The sequence below is a fragment of the Anabrus simplex genome, chromosome 14 (genome assembly GCF_040414725.1).
Source record: "Anabrus simplex isolate iqAnaSimp1 chromosome 14, ASM4041472v1, whole genome shotgun sequence".
Taxonomy (NCBI): Eukaryota; Metazoa; Arthropoda; class Insecta; order Orthoptera; family Tettigoniidae; genus Anabrus; species Anabrus simplex.
The window spans coordinates 101406379-101431963 of record NC_090278.1 but is presented as its reverse complement, the minus strand read 5'-3'; the positions used below and the strand labels follow the sequence as shown (position 1 = coordinate 101431963).

Genomic DNA, 25585 nt, shown 5'->3' with positions numbered 1-25585 from the left:
TCTATTTTCATCCGCAGTCTCCCATCAAAACCAGTGCAGAGGTCAGTACCATTACAGTCCATTTGACCTCCTTGCTGGAATCCTACAACTTGAGCCTCACTGGAATAAGCTTTCTTATACCTGAACTGTCAACCGGTTAGTAATTTCATAAAACGTATCTATAAAGCAGAGCTAACAAACAAGTGATTTGACTGCCTGTAATCATTGTGTCATCCTTTCTCTTGTACAATGGGGCTACTATTGCAACTCACCATTCATACGGTTTAGCTCCTTCAGGCAAACAATGGCACTATATCCCACTGTATTAGCAGAAATCTTATCAATTGCGGCTGCTTTCTCGCACTGGACGAATCTTGTAAATTTCAGTAATTCACCCGTAACAGCTACATTATCCTTATAACCTCTATATAGTACTGACTGAGTAAGTCTGCCTTCTCTAGGTATACACCCCCCTTGTTCATTAATGATCCCTGAAATGTCCTTCCTGGTCAATGTACTTCCCTCATGGTGAAGCAGTGTACTCACCTTTTTAGCAAGGATGCTTAGCGGTTTACTTCCGGCCAGGTCCTTAAACCATGCTTCAATAGCGTTCTTGGTGCGGGCTGTAGCAGGCCAGAAGTTGTCCTTAGGGTTGATCTGCTGGCGCTTACGTCCAGTGTCTGGCATCGTGTTCAGCTCTTCCTTCTTGGACAGGATAGCATTGAAGAACGCCCCCACCTAAAACAAAACAGCTGTTTTGCATACGAGCTGTCTGTTCAGCGCATTACTTTGCAATCCACTAATTACTTATATGATTTTTGGAAATGCAGGTGCCAAAGTTCTTTAATTAAAGCATTTAGGGATGTCATCCTATCAATTTCAAGGAAATGAAATGGCGTATGGCTTTTAGTGCCGGGAGTGTCCGAAGACATGTTCGGCTCGCCAGGTGCAGGTCTTTCGATTTGACACCCGTAGGTGACCTGCGCGTTGTGATGAGGATGAAATGATGATGAAGACGACACATACACCCAGCCCCAGTGCCAGCGAAATTAACCGATTACGGTTAAAATTCCCAGCCCTGCCGGGAATCGAACCCAGGACCCCTGTGACCAAAGGCCAGCACGCTAACCATTTAGCCATGGAGCCGGACAATTTCAAGGAACTTATTTCCTATACACTCCACTACCTTTCCTGACCCGGTTGCTCAAATACGTGTTGGCACGTCCTGCGGGACTAAATTCCGGCAGCTCCGAAAACCATAAAAGTAGTTAGTGACGTATAAAGCAAATAACATTATTACAAGATTTCCATACCACTAATCTTTTGTCGAAAAAAAAAAAAAAAAACAGAACAAATCATGCTGCTATCATCTCTATCTTTTGCAGTAATCCTGGTGTGGGTCCCTGCCCCTTCCTTTACTACAACCGCTAAACACCCTCAGGGATCTGAAATCTTTATTTACAACGTCATTAATGTGAATATCATTCACACAACTCAGGACCAGCCTGTTAATTATAATCCTCCACCTACTCTATTTCTACGTTCTACCACTTAGCCACCTATTGTCTAGTATAATAGCCGTCATTATCGTCTACCTTGGATACGTCAATAGCGATAGTTCATTTAACCTCCTGAATTTAAAATGAGCCTCAAACGAAACCCAAACTGCCTCCCATCCACCAGTTAGTAAATACATCTAATATAATCAGAAGGAATGCTCACCCAACACACCAGGTAACTATTTGCTTTATGTTTATAACCCGCTCCCTATCCACACAAATCATATCAAAGTCAGCTGCTTTTCTAGCTTTCAACTTTCATATGTTTTTGTAAATCTCTGATAAATTTCAGTACTTCGTCAACATTAATAACCACCTCTACCTGGACATTATACTCAAATCCAACTATTTTCACACAGTGCCGACCAAATATGCCTCCCCCCTTGTTCATCATTGAACTCTGGAATTTGTTTCTGCCTTAGAGTGCCCATACATATTCTTTTATTTTTCCCTAAATTTAATATGACTGCCAAGTACATACCTGTTTTCACACTCCACAACAATTGCTTTAAATCCATCCTGTGCGCTCTATTTTGCAGTAATCATAATTACGAGGGTTGGAACTTTAACAGTGGCAACTGCTACATGATACCAAGTTTTACTTGTGAGCGATGTGGAAATCATAGGATACCTTTAGCAGCCCTGCTGAGTTGATAGTTGGAATGACGAATGCCACAAAGTGATTCCTTCAGATGAGTCACCTGTATGCGATTCACTGTGCTCTGGAGAAATGTAATGTGTTAGGATAACACCATCACACCATCACAGTTGGTGACCCATAATGACGCTGCGTTCCAATTGTGGCTCCTGTCTCACCCAGCGTAACGATACGCACTGATGGAGCTCCAAATGGTTACGAGCAGCGACATATCGTAACCATTTCTGTCAAATCACGCAATTTTTCTCATGCCCAAGTGTTGTTTCAAAATATGAAGCACAGTCGTATGTGCTAATGCCGTGTCTCGGGCAAACTCACGAATCGCATGGCATTGATCAAGGTCGAGTAATGCTTCTTCTTCATCATCGACTCTAAGGCGACCTGGCATGTCTGCTTCATTGAAGGCTTTTACCAAGCGCGCCACTGTTCTGTAAAGCAATGCAGAGCCCCGCACGTGTCTCGAAGACCTTGATGACCATGTCGTGGTGTACACTCAATCTTCATCGACCTGGCATGTCTGCCTCATTGAATGCTTTTACCAAGCGCACCACTGTTCTGTAAAGCAATGCAGACTCCCAACGCTCAATCTTCACCCCACTCCGCTCTTCCTATTTCAAAAATGTTGTGGCAACAGTACCTCTCGCCAGTGGGATGGGGCTATCAGCGACATGTTCCGTTGCATGGCATCTCTAAGGCAATATTAAAGTCCCAACCATCGTACTCCCCACTGCTCTCTTATGAACTCCATCCTACTGTCTAATACTCCACCCTTTCTTTCTATTCCTTTTATTTTTTACTGCAACAAAACAGGTTTGTGATCACTTATACAATCTATCACTTCAGTTTCTCTATAGGGTTTTATCAGCACCGCAACTAGAAAAATTTTCTCTCTAGTTGGTTCTATCCCTTTTTGGTTTAGCTGTCCTTTCCATATGTAGGTCATTCATTTGCATTACCTTCCCGGTTAACAATTCATAAATTCAGGTAACCCGCCACAATAATGTTGCTTTCTGTGTCGTTCTCTACATATCTGATAATCTTATCAAATAATTGTAGATCGGTAACAACCCCTCCAGATCTGTACGCCCTAAATTCATCAAGTTGCCTAGAATTTCATGTTTCTCATCCTTAACTTTTTCGTAGCTTACTAAACCTTTTTTTCACCTCCTGCCTCTGTGATAAACACTCCAGTTCCATGAGAAACGTTCCACACCTATAATATTTCTTCTCAGTTATGTTTCAACTCCTATTACAATACCTGGTAAATTCACCATCAGCTGTTTTCAAACACAGGCTGGGTCTACTTATCTGGTAAATTAAATTACTTCATTCTATTCCTTTCTTAACAATATTAACACCAACAATTTTGTCATCCTTACTTGGCTTTGGCTCCCTTTCTCTGAGTAAACCACCCTACAACTACTGTAAACAAACCTCCCAACTTTCACATAGGTTCATGAGTGCTGATCGCTATTTTCTCTTACTTCCCCAATCACCCTTCTATACAGTAAACATTCCCAACTACGTTACAACCTATTTCTGCTTTTCTTATGTTGTTGATACCAACCTTTTTTCCTCTCCTCGTCTCCCTTCTCTCCCTCTCACTGTAGGTGTTTCTGCTTTCACATGGTACTTACTGTACTGTGAATATCGACGAGTCCTAACAGAGAATAGGAACTGCTGAGTTTGGTTATCAAATCAAACACAAAAATAATTGTTCTAGTTACTGCTTTAAGTCCTCCGTGGCTCAGGCGGCGGGGCGCCGGCCTCTCGCTGCTGAATACCATGGTTCTCCGTCATTCCATGTGAGATTTGTGCTGGACGAAGTGGAGGCAGGACAGGTTTTTCTCCGGGTACTCCGGTTTTCCCCGTTCATCTTTCATTCCAGAACACTCTCCATTAACATTTCCTCTGTCAGTAATTTATCATTGCCCCAGGGGAGTGCAGCCGCCACATTTCCTATCCTCGCCACTAGATAGGGGCTTTATTCCTTCCATTCCCGGCCCAGTCGAATGACTGGAAACAGGCTGTGTGTTTTCACAATCACATACAATTTGTCTGTTGAGTCCAAAATGCCTGTTTTGCTGGGCCTTCAAAAACTTTTACTTTCACTCCCCTTTACAGTATTCTTTATCTCTTCAAACAAATATGAAATAATATGAACAAAACAGTGTGTAGGCTACTTCACTGTTCTCTGCAGATTATACAGTTGAATCTCTGGCTTACGATGAATTATGTGTAATTACATATGGTAACCCTCACTGGAGGACAGACAATTGCACATTATGCTTGTAAATGCCAGTCTGAAACAACAGCGATGAAGTTATACTAAACACGTAAGAAGGTCCACTCTCAGGTTATTATCCCCAACTGTCAGGCGAACAGACACTGACTACTGGATTTCAGTGACATTAGGGGACAATTATAAGTATGACTGCTAGTTAGACCAATAACAATATTACACATTATTTCCTAAAACAAGTGAACTTGCAGAAAGCTTCACTTAAAACTGGGAAGGTAACTTGGTTGTTCATACTAGCGTTCCCTTCCTAGCTGCTCCACACTTCATTCTCTATTTGTGAACTTATGCAACTATATGTAATGAGCATCTCAGTAAGTTGAGCAGCTTCTGATCATAGCCAATGCCCTCATTTGTTCTGTGGGTGGTCTCCTTAAGCCAAGAATATTCAGACGCCCACCAAAAAATCTACAGGCCAATGTTTCTTACCCGATTTTCGAGCATTATTGCATGAGAAACCAGTTCTGAATGGGTTCTGTTGAGTCAGAGGCGGTCACTCATTGCCCGTGCTTCTGTGGGTAAATTCATACGACTGAAACCACATTCAAATGCAGCTAAAAACCTTGAAAAACTCAAGACTGGCTTATGACATTTCAAAGGGTAACTTAGTTACATTAACAAATCAAAGGTTTTTGGCAATGCAAAGATGGAAAAGGTATAATAATTATAATTTCGTGTGGCTATTTCTAGCCGAGTGCAGCCCTTGTAAGGCAGACCCTCCGATGAGGGTGGGCGGCATCTGCCATGTGTAGGTAACTGCGTGTTATTGTGGTGGAGGATAGTGTTATGTGTGGTGTGTGAGTTGCAGGGATGTAGGGGACAGCACAAACACCCAGCCCCCGAGCCATTGGAATTAACCAATGAAGGTTAAAATCCCCGACCCGGCCGGGAATCGAACCCGGGACCCTCTGAACCGAAGGCCAGGACGCTGACCATTCAGCCAACGAGTCGGACATGGAAAAGGTAGCGGCCATTGACTTAATTAAGGTACAGCCCCGAAACAGCTGCCGACGATGGAATTCGAACCCATCATCTGCGGCCAAATTTGTCAGTATCACAATACCTGATGTGAAAAAGAATGTAATGCCTATCAGAAGGTTCAGAAGATAATGCAAAAAAAAAAAATTTTTTTTAATTCAACACATTCACAATTTTCTTGACCATGTGGAATGTGTGTCCAGACATTTTACCTTGGCTGCAGTGATGTTGCAGTTCCGAGCAGTCCCGAACTCGTCCGTCAGCTGAGGCATGGTCGCAAAACCATGTTTCACGTTGACGGTGGTCAACTCATCCTGCACAAAACACAGGATAATTGAGTACCAGCAATAAAATGTTAATGTCACTGTAAATATCACTAGACAAAATACTTACCTCCTTCTGTTTCGGGTCCTGGGGGTAGACATCTGGAGGCCCCAGCCGGGGCCTCTTAAGAGGTCTCTTCTCAAAGGAGAACCCCATCATTGTTCAGTACTGAAACATAGCACAGCTTTACTTCAATACTCAGAGAGGAAGTTGAGAGATCAGCTAGAATACGTTTTTTTCAGTGTCTTGCCCTAGCCGTCTTGCTCATAGTCCTGTTTCTTAAAACACTCTGAACATTAGCCTGCCAGTGACTGAAATCTATACAATGAGGTGACTATGCTATGCTGTAAAGAAGCCAGTGTTTGTGCATCTCAGTAAGGTGAGCAGCCTCTCAGAGGTGAACCCAAAAGCTTTGTACTCTAAACAAACGAAATATATGGATACACACCTAAACATCTCTAATGCCGCAAAAAAAAAAAAAACCAGTTGCTAGCCTCGTGAGGATGGTCCCCAAACCGCCCCGCAACCCACTCTCATCCATCTGTTGGAATAAACCAAAAAGTGCTGTATTTGCCTTCCTCTCCTACATTCACAATCTGTTTTTAACTTCCCAACCCACTACACATGCACACCCCCACACCATGCTATTTCCTATATTATTTATTTCATTTTTATTTTTTAACTTTTACACCTTAGTTCTAACTATAAACAATATGTTAATTACAAAATAACTCTTGCTTGAATTTCTATAACTGTTTATGAAGGAAACATCAAAATCTTTAGTGGAATTCTCTCATCAAAGAAATACACTGACACCTATAAGAGGAGCAAATGAACTTAAACTTTGTGATGTTATGAGATTTTATTTCAGTGATTATAAATTCAAGTGAAATGTACAACACAGCTGACAGTCCCTTATCAGTGGGGCCTGGATGCATGAAAGCTGTCACACACATGGTGAAGCCCTTAATATCCACATGTTCTATCAAAAATCTTGCTGCCCAACATCACACAGAAGTTATAAAGACACAGGAGTGTCCTGTTGAAGATGATACACGATACTGTCCCACGAGAAGTTGTGCCACTGGATCACTACCAGATGTGACCTGAAGTCACACACCATAGAGAACGTGTCCTCTCCCCTTGACGATGGTCATCTTAGGTAGTGCAGAACCAAGATTCATCGCTGAAAACTATGCGAAGCCCCTCGTCAGCAGTCCATGATTCCCGGATATGGCACCATTCCAAACACGGCTGTTGCAAGTCTCAGACCAATGGTGCAGGATAACACATCGATTACTTCCACCTGGATGGCAGGTGCAGGTGTGGTTGCACACAATACAGCGATCCTCCCCTGGTGTAGTGTGGTTTTCCTCACATTCAGTCCCTCACAAGGCTACTATCACATCCAAATGGATACTGCACAATACATTCAGCTGGCCACATGCAGATCCGCAAAATGGCTCCATTCAAAATCTGTCAAGTACTGGTAAATCACACAAGCATGCGTATTCTCCAGGGTCCTTCACTGAGTTTACTAACAACTCTTAAGTACTCTAGTGCAGTGTTCTCCCCAGCAATGGATCAGCTGGCCGCATGCAGACCCACAACATGGCTCCATTCAAAATCTGTCAAGTACTGGTAAGATTATCTCACATGAGCATGCATATTCTCCAGGGTCCTTCACTGAGTTTACTAACAACTCTTTCTTAAGTACTCTAGTGCTCCCCAGAGATGGATCAGCTGCCCACATGCAGACCCACAACGTGGCTCCTATCAAAATCTGTCAAGTACTGGTAACATTATCTCACACAAGCATGCATATTATCCAGGATCCTTCACTGAGTTTACTAACAACTCTTTCTTAAGTACTCTAGTGCTCCCCAGAGATGGATCAGCTGCCCACATGCAGACCCACAACGTGGCTCCTATCAAAATCTGTCAAGTACTGGTAACATTACCTCACACAAGCATGCATATTATCCAGGGTCCTTCACTGAGTTTACTAACAACTCTTAAGTATTCTAGTGCTCCCCAGAGATGGATCAGCTGCCCACATGCAGACCCACAACGTGGCTCCTATCAAAATCTGTCAAGTACTGGTAACATTATCTCACACAAGCATGCATATTCTCCAGGGTCCTTCACTGAGTTTACTAACAACTCTTAAGTATTCTAGTGCTCCCCAGAGATGGATCAGCTGCCCACATGCAGACCCACAACATGGCTCCTTTCAAAATCTGTCAAGTACTGGTAACATTATCTCACACAAGCATGCATATTCTCCAGGGTCCTTCACTGAGTTTACTAACAACTCTTAAGTATTCTAGTGCTCCCCAGAGATGGATCAGCTGCCCACATGCAGACCCACAACGTGGCTCCTATCAAAATCTGTCAAGTACTGGTAACATTATCTCACACAAGCATGCATATTCCCCACAGTCCTTCACAGAGCCTACTTAACAACTCTCTAGTACTCTAGTGCAGTGTTCTCCCCAGCAATGGATCAGCTGCCCACATGCAGACCCACAACATGGCTCCTTTCAAAATCTGTCAAGTACTGGTAACATTATCTCACACGAGCATGCATATTCTCCAGGGTCCTTCACAGAGTTTACCAACAACTCTCTAGTACTCTAGTGCTCCCCAGAGATGGATCAGCTGCCCACATGCAGACCCACAACATGGCTCCTTTCAAAATCTGTCAAGTACTGGTAACATTATCTCACACGAGCATGCATATTCTCCAGGGTCCTTCACCGAGCTTACTAACAACTCTTTGTCGTAGGTCCGATATCCTAAGTGTGGTGAAACCTTCAATAATCATATTAGGAGTTACGATGATCTGTAAACTGTGCTAATATATTAATGGTTTGTGTCCCTGGACGTACAACATCCTGCTTAAAGACTTGTGACAGCAATGGACGTATTAACACACAAAGTCTTCCACATCACCAATACATTGTTGGTGTGAAACATAGATATATTCTTTGAAGATTGTTTTTTTTTAAAAAAAGAGCGATTGCTTTTTTAGGGAATAAAACTGATCACAAGTGGAGAGTAGAAAAAAGGACAATTGATGGACTGTACATGTATCGTAGTGACAATAAAGTCGTTATACAAAGAAGTAAACGGTTCTTGTGTTATAGTTTTCTTTTTAAGGGAAGTAAAAAGGAAAAAACTGCATATTGAGAACGATAAATTGGCGACCGCAACAGGACTTTTTGAAACTCAGCGATGAAGATTGATCAAATGACCGTGGTGATTTTACGGAAGGCGCTGGCATTCCGAGGTTTACCAACGGCTGGGAGCAAGGCGGAGTTACAAGAGAGGCTGCACCAGAATTTGATACAAAACAAGGAGGACCCAGGCACTTTCGACATCGAAGTCACCTCGGAAAAGGAAACCAACGACCGGGTAAGCATTATGCTTGCACAACCAATTACTTTCATCAAGGCCAAGTCTAAAAACATTGAGACCTAATCTGAAAAAATCTAAGGGAAAATCGAGGCCCAGTCTCAAGAAATAAAGGGCCAAATCAATTATTGGGTCAAAGATCTGAAAAGAAGATATTTCAAAAATTAATGACAAAATCAGCAGAGTAGAAATAGATGTAGATAAAGTCCCAATTAGCTTGGAAAACAAAGTCGAGGAGAAGATTGGAGAAATCAAACGGGAATCCAACAGTTTAAAAACCAAAGTAGGCCAGAAGCTTCCGAAGTTTGAATCCGAGGTTAATAGAAAAATTTTAACCTTGGAGAAAAACATTTCCGTAGGTAGTGGTCAACCTAGCAGAGGTATGGACCTCCCCCTTGGGATACCGGTCGATCCCAGAGTAATCAAAAACAGCCTACTGGAATTTCATAGGGAGACTCGAGGAGTGTCCAAAAGCATTTCTTAAGACATCGGAGTCTCTACTGGGTAGGACAAACACACTAGAGTCCCATTAATCTGAACTGAAATATTAAATTTAAAAAAATATATCCTTATTGAAATAAAAGAACACATTACAGAATGAAGATACACTTGCATTTTATTTGTCACATTTTACTAGAACTTAATGTAAACATAATTACACATCGTAAACCATCAATCACTGGTCGTTTATCTTTACAAAGTCTGTTAGTTTCTTTTGCCGTAGTGACTGGAATCTACTCTCTTTGCATCCCAGGCACCATATTTTAGCAGTTTTAGGAGACAAGTTTTAACCTAGTTTTAGTCTACCCTACCATAATTTTATAATTTTATTAATGTCACTGCTGAAGAATGGACATTTCAAATTACAGTATATACTGTATCTATTTTCCTCAGGCGGTTGAGGTGCCTTCTGACCCCAACTGGGCAGGTTCGATCCTGGCTCGGTCCAGTGGTATTTGAAGGTGCTCAAATACATCAGCCTCATGTAAGTAGATTTACTGGCATGTAAAAGAACTCCTGCGGGAGGAAATCCGTCTCCGGAAACCGTAAAAGAAGTTAGTGGGATGTAAAAACAATAACATTATTATTAGAAAATATTTTCTGGTTAATCCAAAAATTTCGCAATCTGAACAGACTCCGGTCCCAATTAGCTTGGATTAACGAGACTCTATTGTGTACCTACAAAAATATACCGACAAACTGTCAGTCAACAGCTAAAAGCGTCAGCACGAGCTTGGTGGCAGAACATTAAAGGGCTCAGCCCCGACTGGGAGGAATTTAAGAAAGAACTTGTCCGGAGATTTGACTCAGAGTCTGTCCAACTTTCGTTACAAAATAGTTCCTAACTGAAGCGCAACCCAGTGGTATGAGAGCAGGAGCTTTTGTAATTCTAAACTCCAGCTCTTTAAGCGAGTCCACGAAAAGGAAAATATTGATACGAGCGTCCCTTTATTAATTGAACTGCTACATGATCAGGTACGATCGCTTGTTAAGGTGGGACAACCAAAAACCTTTGAAGAGCTCTGTCACATCGTAGCAAATTAGACGCAGAAATAAGTTAACATACCACAAAAACGAAGACGTCGACAGCAGAGGAACCCCAAAAACGCTACCGATGCGGAAGGACCAGGCATTTTAAAATGGCGATGCCCGGAAAACTAGATTGGGACCGTTCGAGTTGGGGTAAGAAGGGTTCCAAAAGAATGAAGAAGACCCAGATACATGACACCTGGCTAAAAGGTAAACATATGGTACAACTCCAGTAAAGGCTGACCAGCGCAGAACCACTGTTTAATGTTCATTTGTCATTGGGGATGTAAGTCAGTTCAGTTAGTTCGTGGTACCAACTTTAATTAGTTTCTAGCATGACGTACCAACAACTAAACTTAGTTCCTAATACTACTTAGCACCAGGTACCAACTTGGGCGATGACGGGGTGGAGCACTGATTGCGCGTGATGTTTAATTATTATTTCCGTTGCTATGGTTACCAACAAGTTACTGTTGAAAATGCATAGAAGCCGGGAGGTCTGCTTGCAGACAGATGGCTAGAGCATTCTTGAGACCAATGGTCGGGTAGGTGTCTGATGTAGTATTGTTATTTACCCAAAGTTGGTGATCACCATTTTTCTTCTTAGGTAGTACTATTGGAGAAGCCCATCCTGATACTGAAGGTTCTCCATTTCCTTACTTCTTTTACTACAAATTTTTGTTTATCTGGTTTAAGTGGGTAGGGCCTTTGTTTAACTGGGCATGACTAGAGTCCTCTTAGGGTGGAAAAAGCAGTCATCGGTCGAGTCTGACCACTTCGTATGAGGCCTTTCCTGTTCTTCAATCTTCGACTTCTACTTGCCAGTGGCCAGAGTTCAAATCAAGGGTACTGAAGACTTTTGCACCACTCACTTGCTTTATCAGATGGCGGAGATCCGGCTTGCAGACGGATGCGAGTGACATCGGTTTTGAGGCTGTACTGGTCCACGAGAGAGAAGGAGGAGGCAAAGATATAACCGAGTATGCTAGTAGGAAATTTTCTGCTCCCGAGAGAAACTATTGTACAGCCGAGAAGAAAGCATTAGCAGTTGTATGGGCGTCGGGAAATTCAGAGGTTATCTAGAAGGAAGGAATGAAGTTCAGACTCTTTACAAATAACTGTTCACTTCGGTTGTTGAACCAAGTTTCTGGAACTAAGTCCAAACTGATGCGATGGGCCTTGATCCTTGCCAATTTTGACTTCAAAATGTGTCATGTTCCTGGTGTATCCAATCAAGCTGCAGACAGTATATCAAGAAATCCTGAGGACAGACGGACAGAAATTGGAAACAAATTTATTAGAGAGATTTCCGGGCCAAGTAAGAGGTCTCAAACCGACCCTGTGCTCCTTGCTATCTGGCAAGGAAAAAATGAGATAGATTTAGATTTAATAAGGAAATGCAAGACTGAGGATATGCCCTGTAACAGAATGGCACCCTGGATCAGCAAACGCAGCACTAATTGTCGATCTGTCCCAGCTCAGTTTAAGATGTGCTACAAGGACTGTCGTGTCCACCCCAGTTCGAGCTCAGAACTCATTCTTCCAAGGAACGAACCCGTGACCGGGAACGTAGGAGGAATGGTGTCGCTGAGACATACGTTGATATTATGGGGAAATTATGAGATAATATTCATATTTATGTAATGGCAGTGAGGCCAATGTATTAAAATAATAGTGGGAGAAAGATTAAAGGTAAAATTAAGAACCACATAGATCTTAAGAATTGAAGACACACAAAATGTAGAAGCCACAAGTTGTGCAATTAGAAGGATGGCTTGGTCGAAGTAGGGCGAGTCATGATGCAGGAAGCTGCACCCTGCTAAGGTGCGTAGTACGTCTCCAGAAAAGGTGAAAAGTAAGTGAACGGAAAGAGGCGTTTCCGTTTTGGGGTGCCTGTGGACAGTTACCATAGGAAGAGAAATTTGATGGCCTTCGAGAAGAAGGGCGTAACGTAGAGAGGGTATAAAACAGGGATACACACCCTAGTCGAGGCTTTTTGGAACGATTCTACTAGGAGTGCGAGCAGAAGCTCTGTCCATCAGGTCTCCAATAATAAAAATACAGCGGGTAAAAAAATTCAAATATCTAGGGGAAATAATCCAAGAAAATGGTTTAGAAAAATCTGCAGTAGAGGAGAGGGTACATAAAATGGAGAGAGCTTATGGTGTCACCAAAGATATCTACAATAAAAAATGCCTATCCAAAAATGCAAAAATAAGGCATTACAACAGTAGTGAAGCCAGAATGCCTATATGCAAGTGAATGTCTGGCATTAAACTATAATTTAGATAAACTAGAAATACTAGAAAGGCGAATCATGAGGAAAATATTAGGCCCACAAAACATAGCAGAAGGTTGGAAATTACGAAGTAATGCTGAAATATATCAAAAAATAGAAAATATATCAGATGTAATGAGGAAAAGGAGACTTATGTCTTTTGGACATTTATATCGAATGCAAGATAGTAGATTAACCAGTAAGATTTTCAGATATTTGTGGAGTAAGAAATCAACGACAAGCTGGGTCAATAAAGTAAGAAAGGATTTAGAAAAAAAACAATATAACAACAGAAGAAATAAATAATAGAGAAGGCTTTCGGGAAAAAGTATAGAAAATAGAAGGATTCCAAGGTAGGAAAGTAAAAAAGACTGGTTCAAAGTGGTCTGAAGACAGAAAGAAGAAACATAGTGAACAGATGAAAGCGTACTGGAAGAAAAGGAAAGAACAAAGAAGAAGGAATTGAAATTGGCACGTGGTCCTCTGGTGGCCCATTCGTAATAAAGAAGAAGAAGAAGAAGAAGAAGAAGGTCCGAGTCTGGACTTAGAATACTCACTACTGAACTTCGACCACGCCAAGTCTTCCATGTTACTGATATTCGAGGTTGAGAAGAAGCTTGTAAATACTGTATATAATTATATATATATTCATCAGTCTACAATAAGAAATCAAATCACCCAGGCCCATTGAAGTAAATATCCCTATACTCGGGAAAACGATCTGATTATTCACCACTACTCGTCGTGGCAAAACCTGTATCACGGAAGGACTTCTGACTCAAAGAAGTCATACTTAAGTATACTTCGCACCTGCCAGGATCTTCTACGGCCATTGTCATTCCAAAGTCACAGACTGCGAGGATTTTCAACAAATACCACGATAATCTAGAAGCCGGTCATCCTGGTCAAGAGGAAACCTATTCTTCGATTCGGCAACGTTTCTTCTGGGTACATATGCATCAGGACATCAAGAACTACGTCCAAGCCTGTGCAATCTGTGCTCGCACTAAGGCGAACAACAAGAAGGCGAGTACCAGCATGAGAGGATGCCGACCACATCAACCTTGGGAGGTTCTCGCCCTTGACCTTATGGGACCCTACCCTAGGACATCTCAGGGAAAGATGGGGATCCTCGTGGTGACTGACCTATTCACCAGATGGGTGGAAGCATTCGCAATCCCTGAAGCAACATTGGGACGTATCGTACAACTCTTAAGGACGGAAGTCTTCAGTCGGTATGGGTATCCTCGGTGTCAACTCGCAGACAATGGCAGTCAGTTCGCCCTGAGACAGTGGTTGCAAGCTCTGTTGGAGTGGGGAATTGAACAATGGACTACACCGATCTACCATCCACAGGCAAATACCACTGAATGGAGAAACCAGGAACTAAAGAAGATGCTTCGGATTCACTTGGTCGACAGAGAACATACCAAGTGGGACCAACACCTATATGAGTCCCTTCTGGAACATGGCATGTGCGGAACCAACAGCAGATTCAACAGGCGCACCGCCAAACCGAAGAGCATTCAAGGAGAGAATAACGCACCGGAGGAAAGGGAGTTCAGACCTGGAACACTAGTTCTTCGTCGAAACCGTCCCCTCAGCAACAGGCTTCAAAACTTCCTTGCTGGGATGGCTCCAAAGTGGCTTGGACCTTTCGAGGTGGATAAAAAGTTGGGAAATGGTGTGTACCTCCGGAAGACTACACCTCCGACGAATGTGCATATGTAGGATGCTAAAAGGTTTGTTTTTTCACCTATTCAATACATATACATTTTATAAATTAGGAATTTATTATTGATTCCACTTGAGACATGTTTCGCCCTTCATTGAGGGCATCATCAGTCAAATTATCACCTCAAGGTAAAAAATCAGGTACCTGGTTAGTAGTTGACATGCACAAATGAATACATATTATTAATACACATACAAAAATTAAGTATGGGAAATAGTTGTAAAAAAGTGATGGTTGAACATATAGGTTTATAGATGAAAAGTCAGCACCAATGCGTAAAATTAACATAGTAGAGTTCGGCAGTGGTGCTCTGGAGAAACAGTTGACGCAATCATAGGAAAATAAAAAGTTAAAAATATTTACATTATAACAATTAAGGGAGAAAAGGTGTAGTGTTCGGCGTCAATGTTTGTAACCAAAAATTAATGTCAAAGGTTGGTAGCTATACAGTATTTACATTGTTCAATTGAACAGTTGAGATAGTTTTAAAAATATTTACATTATAACATTCAGCGTAAATGTTTGTAATAAAAACTAATGTCAATGGTTGGTAACTATATAGTAATTACATTATCTAATTGAACAGTTGAGAATTTACAATTATATACATAATTACACAAGAGCAGCTTGGTGCGCAAGGATAAAAAATTCTAGTACCAAGTGCGTCCTGATGTTTTAGAGGTTGGAAGAAGGAATTAGCATTGACATTTCAGAAATATGTAGAGCAGTTTATTTTAGTTAAAATCACCGGGGGTAGGGAAATATTTCATAGCCAAATGAGGTTTTATAGGCATCAAGTTGAAAGTTGTCCGTTTGCAGCGCCGAGATCGGTACGGAGACTGGTCAGTGTGGATGGAGATTCATGGGTATTCCGTGCGTTTGAATAGCAACAATGGTGACAGTTATTAGTGGGTAATTGCTAATTAGGAAAATGTTGCAGGTTGAAACTTTCGCTTATTCTTTTAGTTGACTTCTGTAGCATCGAATGTGATGTGAAGACATCGGTGTGAAATGCCGGTGAGACAAATTGATATTGTTCCGTGGAATAAAGTATGGCGGACTTCGGGATGAAGTTATTGTTCTTTACTGGTCTGGTGAGATAGAATAGAGTTGCTTGTGTTGTGAACTGCTGTGCAGAGATTAGAATGTATACGGCAACTGCAGAGTCAGAGCGTTATAGCTGGGGTGAGGCATCTTCTCATTCTGACTGCGAAGAGGAGCCGTAGTGGCACGCCATATTCGTGCCGATGTGCGCTGGGTTCCGGCGTGTTGTTGAAAGTTGTATTGTATGAAGTGGAAGTTATCTGATGTGTCGCTGAGAGGTAATTGTTGAAGAGTATTGGTGGACTATGAAGGAGGCTCAGTCGGTAATACGCACATGCGGTTAGCAATTACAATTTGGTTACAAACATTGACGCCTAACACTACACCTTTTCTCCCTTAATTGTTATAATGTAAATATTTTTTAACTTTTTATTTTCCTATGATTGCGTCAACTGTTTCTCCAGAGCACCACTGCCGAACTCTACTATGTTAATTTTATGCATTGGTGCTGACTTTTCATCTATAAACCTATATGTTCAACCATCACTTTTTTACAACTATTTCCCATACTTAATTTTTGTATGTGTATTAATAATATGTATTCATTTGTGCATGTCAACTACTAACCAGGTAGCTGATTTTTTACCTTGAGGTGATAATTTGACTGATGATGCCCTCAATGAAGGGCGAAACATGTCTCAAGTGGAATCAATAATAAATTCCTAATTTATAAAATTTATATGTATTGAATAGGTGAAAAAACAAACCTTTTAGCATCCTACATTCAGTATCTTCAATACGGATAACAATGATTTTTATCACTTGGAATGTGCATATGTCGGAATTTAAGACGTTACCTCTACCCCTACAAGAAGGCGGAGAGACTGTAGAGTAGACACTCTAAGGGCCCCAGAAGAATGCAGACTCCAGGGAGGATCAACATACAGATATCAGGACACCTAAATAAGACCTAGAGAAAGGAAGGTCCAGGGTAGATATCTAAGGTTTTAGGGGAGATAACTGTCGTAGGTCCGATATCCTAAGTGTGGTAAAACCCACAATAATTATATTTAATATAATAGATAAAATAATAGGAGTTACGATGATCTATAAACTGTATTAATACATTAATGGTTTGTGTCCCTGGACGTACAACATCCTGCTTAAAGACTTGTGACACAGCAATGGACGTATTAACACACAAAGACTTCCAATATGGTGCCCAGAAACATCAACAATACGACATTGGTGTGAAACATGGATATATTCTTTGTAGATTGTTAAAAAAAAAAAAAGAGGGATTGATTTCAGGGAATAAAAATGATCGTGTGGCGGGCTGAGTGGCTCAGACGGTTAAGGCGCTGGCCTTCTAACCCTAACTTGGCAGGTTCGATCCTGGCTCAGTCTGGTGGTATTTGAAGGTGCTCAAATACGACAGCCTCGTGTCGGTAGATTTACTGGCACGTAAAAGAACTCCTGCGGGACTAAATTCCGGCACCTCGGCGTCTCCGAAAACTGTAGTTAGTGGAACGTAAAGCAAATAACATTACTATTATTAAAAATGATCGCAAGTGGAAAATAGAAAAAGGACAGTTGAAGAGAACAGTACAAGTATCGTAGTGACAAAGTTGTTACACAAAGAAGTAAATGCATTCTTGTGATATTTTTCTTTTGTGAGAGAAGTTAAAAAGAAAAAAATGCATATTGCAGTGTTCTCACCAGCAATGGATCAGCTGGCCGCATGCAGACCCACAACATGGCTCGTTTCAAAATCTGTCAACTGGCAACATTATCTCACACAAGCATGCGTACTCTCCAGGGTCCTTCACAGAGCTTACTAACAACTCTTAAGTACTCTAGTGCAGTGTTCTCCCTAGCAATGGACCAGCTGGCCGCATGCAGACCCACAACATGGCTCCTTTCAAAATCTGTCAAGTACTGGTAACATTATCTCACACAAGTATGCGTACTCTCCAGGGCCCTTCACTGAGTTTACCAACAACTCTCTAGTACTCTAGTGCAGTGTTCTCCCCAGCAATGGATCAGCTGGCCGCATGCAGACCCACAACGTGGCTCGTTTCAAAATCTGTCAACTGGCAACATTATCTCACACAAGCATGCGTACTCTCCAGGGTCCTTCACAGAGCTTACTAACAACTCTTAAGTACTCTAGTGCAGTGTTCTCCCTAGCAATGGACCAGCTGGCCGCATGCAGACCCACAACATGGCTCCTTTCAAAATCTGTCAAGTACTGGTAACATTATCTCACACAAGTATGCGTACTCTCCAGGGCCCTTCACTGAGTTTACCAACAACTCTCTAGTACTCTAGTGCAGTGTTCTCCCCAGCAATGGATCAGCTGGCCGCATGCAGACCCACAACGTGGCTCCTTTCAAAATCTGTCAACTGGCAACATTATCTCACACAAGTATGCGTACTCTCCAGGGCCCTTCACTGAGTTTACCAAAAACTCTCTAGTACTCTAGTGCAGTGTTCTCCCCAGCAATGGATCAGCTGGCCACATGCAGACCCACAACGTGGCTCCTTTCAAAATCTGTCAACTGGCAACATTATCTCACACAAGTATGCGTACTCTCCAGGGTCCTTCACAGAGCTTACTAACAACTCTTAAGTACTCTAGTGCAGTGTTCTCCCCAGCAATGGATCAGCTGGCCGCATGCAGACCCACAACATGGCTCCTTTCATAATCTGTCAAGTACTGGTAACATTATCTCACACAAGTATGCGTACTCTCCAGGGCCCTTCACTGAGTTTACCAACAACTCTCTAGTACTCTAGTGCAGTGTTCTCCCCACCAATGGATCAGCTGGCCGCATGCAGACCCACAACGTGGCTCCTTTCAAAATCTGTCAACTGGCAACATTATCTCACACAAGTATGCGTACTCTCCAGGGCCCTTCACTGAGTTTACCAACAACTCTCCAGTACTCTAGTGCAGTGTTCTCCCCAGCAATGGATCAGCTGGCCGCATGCAGACCCACAACATGGCTCCTTTCAAAATCTGTCAAGAACTGGTAACATTATCTCACACGAGCATGCATATTCCCCACGGTCCTTCACAGAGCCTTGCAGTGTTCTCCCCACCAATGGATCAGCTGGCCGCATGCAGACCCACAACGTGGCTCCTTTCAAAATCTGTCAACTGGCAACATTATCTCACACAAGTATGCGTACTCTCCAGGGCCCTTCACTGAGTTTACCAACAACTCTCCAGTACTCTAGTGCAGTGTTCTCCCCAGCAATGGATCAGCTGGCCGCATGCAGACCCACAACATGGCTCCTTTCAAAATCTGTCAAGAACTGGTAACATTATCTCACACGAGCATGCATATTCCCCACGGTCCTTCACAGAGCCTACTTAACAACTCTTAAGTACTCTAGTGCAGTGTTCTCCCCAGAAATATTTATCAGCCAGGTGGGAAATACTACTTAAACTTCAATATGAACAAAAATTCAACTCTTTCCCCTCAGGGCATTAGGCCTAACAATAATATCAAACAGGTAAACATTAACTGCAAAACTGAACTATTTTAGTCTTATCATCATGAACAAGACATAACAGAGCATTTTGAAATTCTAGAATCCAATTGCTCGTTCCAAATCATGTAACAGCGGTCTTAGGCCTCGCACTCTGTTGCCGAGGACATGTAGACTGCCATACGGGTTTGTGACGTCGTGCAGAATAGAGGGCTCGCACACGACACTACGTGGTGGTCAAGCTAAACTTTTGATCTCCAATGTAATTGATGCAATTACACTGACAATAATGATTTGTCATTCAAAATTAACAGTTTTATAGTGTTTACATGTTAATTTGAAGCACCCAATGCTTCAAATATTATGTAACTAGCACATATCTATGTTATATTAGCCAGGCGGTGGTACGTCCATTAAAAACATCTTAGGGAGGTCACTGTGGTGGTCATCCAAGCATCACAAATCATTGCAACTCTAAGCATTTCTTGTCAGTCAGTGTATGATGTTGATATGAGTACTGCACAACTGAAATGTCAACTTTTACTTTCTTTCTAGCTAACCCCTGATATGAGAGCATCTGACGTAAAGATGTCAACCAAGCAACACCTTATTGCACCCCTACTTTGAGTTTTAAAGTTGTTATTTGTATGGTTGGTCCTTACTCAGTATTTTGTTGTCATGCCAAAATGTAAAGGTACTAATTTTAAAGTTTGTCTTCATACAAAATTTGATAATGTGTTAACGGCTAATTTAAATGAAAAACAAGGTAGGCTCGATCCTAGAAATTGCATAGCAACTTCAATTCTTTCATTTTTATGCATACGGTATATACTTCATTATTCTTAACAGTGTTCATATGGAGTGAGGCGCCAATTGTTACGGATTATCCGTAATTATTTCTTATTTCCCCTCGCGATTACGGCCAGAGGGTAAATTATTACGGAAAAGCGACATGAAAACGAAAATATAATTAATACGGAAAAAATAAGGAAAGAAGAAAAAATGAATCTTTTCGAGCATTAGTACTCGACTCTCTTCGTTGGGGACAGTACTTATTCCTTTAGCGTTGTGAATGAAGGAACTCTATTGTACATCGCACCGACACAGACAGGTCTTATGGCGAAGATAGGACAGGAATGGCCCAGAAGTTGGTAGGAAGCGGCCATTGCCTTAATCAAGGTACAGCCCCAGTATTTGCCTGGTGTGAAAATGGGAAACCACGGAAAACCATCCTTGGGGCTGCCGACAGTGGGATTCGAACCCACTATCTCCTGGATGCAAGCTCAGACCCAACTCGCCCGGTGAAGGAACTCTACTCTGCTGTTCTTCACCATGAAAGGTCTCTGAGCAAATTTCGAGAGAGAGGTAAAGGTTGATAGTTTACCATCTGCTGGAAAAGTGGCTGGCAGCTGCCCGGGAGGTGTAAATCGACTGCATCCAACCACCTCCGCTAGGTAGCTACCCGGAGCTAGACTGATTTTCAGCGACTTCTCGCTTTTGAGTGTGGTGCTATCTATCAACAGATGCATGAAACTCATTTCGATTGTCTTATTTCCCTGTGCTTGCGCCTGCTGATTATCACCAAAAAGCCTAATAAGGGGAGTCTTAAGAGTTATGGACAACGATTTATGTCAAACTTTCGTGATTTTAATCTATGATCTTCAATATCAATACCTAATTGGGATTAAAATCTCGAGATTACATTTTCTTACGCCAGTTATAACCTGTCATGCACGGCAGCATTTTTGAAAGGTATTCTCGTAGTAGATTGGTCAAGTCGCTCACTCCGTAATAGAAGGTACGCAGGTTTTCATCGTATTTCTAATTTACATTTTAAAATGTATTTTCGTTCCCTGCAGTTGTTCTTAACTCTCTTTTACGCGCTTCCATATACACACATTTTCTTTACGGACTTATTGCCTTTGAGCATTCTATCTGCAGGCTTCTGAGAATTGATTAAGTATCTCCACGATGCTCTATTTGCAACTAGTTCTGTGACCTCGTTTAGTTCCACAAGCTTGTATTTATTGATAAGCATTTCATTCTAATGTTTAACTTTATGAAGATAAAGTTGGAAGGTACTGTAAATGTAAAGAATTAATCGGGATAAATATCCATTTCATGCGAAGAGGAATTCGGGAATGGGATAATTTCCAATTTCTTCGAAATAATTTACAAGACTACTGTGTAAACAACTAATAGGGAATCTGCTACCTGGGCGACAGTCCCATGTGCTATTAATCATAACATCACTTTCTATAAGTAGGTAGCATACATATAAAGCAATTTCCTAGTAGACATAATATTGTGATTAAATATTTCAATGAAATATATTATTAACAAAAGAACATATGAAAAGAGCCATACAGATTAACACAACGCTAATGATGGAAATAAAAAAGATTCATCATAATAGAGACTCGAACCTGCATAGCTCGCATTACAAAGTGAGCGTGTTATCCATTACGCTACGGGAACACTTGAGGTAATTTGGATACATACATTAACTTATACCTCGTGTATGAAAACTGAAAAAAGTAGATAATTTAAGTCCATTTGAAATGATTTGCAAATAGATTTTGATTTTATATCCTTTTAAAGTTTATTTACGAAAGCTTGACGTATAAAATGTATTCCCTAAGCTACCTATGCAAGAGGCAGGTGTGACCGTTGCAACACAAGGGAAGCATTAATGTTCAAGATCCTGCAATACAATATCGGCCACTGTTACAGTATCATGCTTTTTTCAGTATACTAAGCTAATTTAAGTTGTGTCACCAGAAATACAGCTAATAATGTTCAACTCTCAATACTTGCCCGGCAGGTAAAGTCTTGATATAGATGTTGATTCCCATAGGGAATTTAAAATATTTGTTCCGAATGAGTAAATTTATAATACCAATATAAATGGTCCGTTATTGGACATTATAAATTTTTCAGCTAACTCATTCTTGGTTGCCAGCGTTTCGCCCCTATGGGAATCAACATCTATATCATCTGATGGCCAAGAAGGCATCAATTTTTAATAATGAGACAAAGTGTCTCATAGTGCATTGGCACTGCCGGTGGCTACAATTAGCCTACGCAGTGGCCTTCACGGTTTGCACTAGCCAGCGTCTTGGTAGGTGTGCTAGGTACCAACTGATGAGCTCAGCCTAGCACACGAGGGCGAAACGCTGGCAACCAAGAATGAGTTAGCTGGAAAATTTATAATGTCCAAACTACCATTTATATTGGTATTATAAATTTACTCATTCGGAACAAATATTTTAAATTCCCAATGGGAATCAACATCTATATCATCTGATGGCCAAGAAGGCATCAATTTTTAATAATGAGACAAAGTGTCTCATAGTGCATTGGCACTGCCGGTGGCTACAATTAGCCTACGCAGTGGCCTTCACGGTTTGCACTAGCCAGCGTCTTGGTAGGTGTGCTAGGTACCAACTGATGAGCTCAGCCTAGCACACGGGGGCGAAACGCTGGCAACCAAGAATGAGTTAGCTGGAAAATTTAAAATGTCCAATAACGGACCATTTATATAGGTAAAGTCTTATCGGGCCCTCGAAGTGGCCGACAAATTACGCGCCGGATAACTACGATTTATGCTGTCGATAGCGCTACCTGGGGGTGGTCGAACAGAAACATCCTTTTACGCGGAGGGCAAATTACACGCTACTTTACCAGTAGGTGGTAGAACCGGCCCTAAGTGCAGTAATAATAGTTTTTTTTTTAAGAATTTGATTCAATACTACACAATAAAACTTTTACAAAAGGAACATTATTATGCATTTATTACAATTAAATAGAATTATGGCATGAATATACAATTAATTTAGTATTTGACTACACACTAAGAAACTAACAGACACTAAAGAGACTGCCAGACTGACGAATGTGCGCGGCAAGCGGGTGAATAGTACCTCAGTGTCCATGACCTTGGTAAAAAGAAATATATACCCCTACTACCCTTCCTCACAGAACGTACAGTGTATCCGCTACTTGCTATGGTGCTATAAAAACTGGTTAGCCAGGACAAACGATATATTGTGCGTATTTCCGCTAGTAATTTTGTTAATAATTAAAGGAAATAAAGGAAAGAATTAGCGGCTGAAACAACAGGGCTTGTACAAATTGCCTTTTTTTTAATTTAAATAATTCCTAAATTCAGCCGGCTAAAATGCAAATGAAAATGTAACATTTTCACCCTCTGTATTTCTACTATCATATATAACATCATTCATTTTGTCTCATTAACTCCTCTGATGAGGATGACATCAGAAATCTCTACATGTAAAAACTCACTACGAAAATTCATGTTCCTTCAAACCTGGCCCCTTAGAAAAACAGAGCAATTGGACACATACATACTTCATTACAAACTCTAATGGCTTTCAGCGTTCAGTCGGTCACCACAATCCTCTGTTTCTGTCACACTTCGTATTCAAGTCTAACCATAGAGGCCTTGGTTTCCCACTATTTCCCTTATCCTTCACGGTACACTCCATTATTGTCCTAGGTTACCGATCTTCCTCCATTCATCGCACATGTTTATTCTCACATGGGTAATTCTCATACAGCACATACTGGAAGACATGAGAGAAAATATGTTCCAAGGAGCATTTTGTAAATGATTAAGTGCTGAAAAGTAAGACAATAACTGAAGGCATAACTGCTTTTTGAAAATAGTGACACGGTGAAAGTAATTTTTTTTAACAGCTAACCCAACGTAGCATTGTAATATCAGATAATATGTGAAGATGGACCTATGCTACTGCATTATACATCACTTCATGGTAGAAATTCAGTCTGAAGGGTTTAGACTTCATTAGTATGTATGTGAATTTCTCTTCAGAAGAGGTTAGACTACTTTCAGTGAGAGTATGTGTTTAAACATCACAGTTGGTTGAGATGGTTTGCTTCCGGTGAATGCTAGTAGCTCACGGTTTGAGTGTTTTTCGGGCTCACAAAGTCACTAGCTGAATCGAGACTGTTAAGAACAATTCAATACACACTTTATGGCAGTACAAGCCCCGAAAGCAAAATTACCGCGGAAGAACTTACTAAAACAATGATTAAAAATACAAGCATTCAAAGCTTAATGCATAACAACTTAACTGATCCAGGCCCATACATAAAAAATAAATTATTATATTTATATTGCCAAACCTACCTGCTCAGCACACAATCACACCCCAATATGGCACACTTACTTTAATACATAAATTTCCGTAGAATTCGACAAACATGTTCCAACAGATCCAGCACAAAATTCACTAAAACTTGCAGGAAAACCTTTACTGCAAAGGTAAGGTGACCCAAATATTGTAGAAAATTTAAAAAATCTCATTCCATTTCGAATTTTTATAAACACAGAGATCAGATTTAGTAAATATTTCGAATGGTCTCAGCAACTCTTCTTCCATTCAATGTTTACAAGGCCAAACTAACCTAACACACGACTTGCGTCATTGTACTACGATTTAATAAAAGCTGTTAATAAGCACTGAACTCTGAACCTTAATCGGTTCACACAATTTGTGAACAAATTAACACTCAAATCACATATCGTCGAGAAGAATACAGAAACATTAACACTTTTACAATCCACTATAACGATTTGCCACGAAGAAAAGCATAATCAATCAATGAAATTAAAGAATATTATTCAATATTTACCCAATAATCGAGATAATCTCTACAGCTTTCCATAAGAGCTGCAAAACAAACATTATTTCTTTAGCAAAGTTTTATGTTTGTCATTGAGCCAACAGAAGTCACCCGACAACTCCACCTCGATCGCCATTTTTGACAACCCATGGCTAGGCCAAAGAACATGTTTTAAACTACTTTCCAAGTTAAACTTCTTCTTCTTCTTAAAAAAATTTATTTAGCGCGCACAATGTGCACAGAATTACTATATAAAACATTAGTCTTCGTTGCAAAATTTCACCAGTGATTCTGATCGCTGTTTACAATTTAAAACATGGTACCTAGTACAGTGTGCACCACATCTTAAACATACAGTTCAAACCTGGTTCATGATAACGCTTAATATTACACAGTTTATAGTGGAACCCATGAACGGAGAACCTTGTCAGCAGGTGCCGCAGTTCATATCCACCTTGAACCCACTCGCGATTTAGCATGGCATCGGTAGAGTAGAAATCTTCCCACATGTCAGCCTTCTTCGATCGTTGGTCTCGAAGCAGATGTATATAGAGTGTTGTTGCTGGAAGTAACAACTGTAACCTTAGCTCTTCCACATAAAATCCCTCTCTGGATA

The 25585-nt window shown here is 41.1% G+C and overlaps 1 protein-coding gene across 5 annotated transcripts in view; it reads right to left on the bottom strand.

Moving 5' to 3' along the window:
* kto (kohtalo) overlaps positions 1-25116 on the bottom strand; it is a 396148-nt gene extending 371032 nt beyond the window's left edge. For all 5 annotated transcript variants that reach the window (XM_067158251.2, XM_067158254.2, XM_067158252.2 and 2 more), the window contains exons 1-4: positions 24979-25116; positions 5867-5965; positions 5686-5787; positions 526-717 (exon numbers count right to left, since the gene is read on the bottom strand). In XM_067158251.2, coding sequence (XP_067014352.2) covers positions 526-717; positions 5686-5787; positions 5867-5956 — 384 coding nt within the window. In that variant the 5' untranslated portion in view covers positions 5957-5965; positions 24979-25116. The remainder of the gene's footprint in view (positions 1-525; positions 718-5685; positions 5788-5866; positions 5966-24978) is intronic.
* Between the last annotated feature and the right edge of the window lie 469 nt (positions 25117-25585).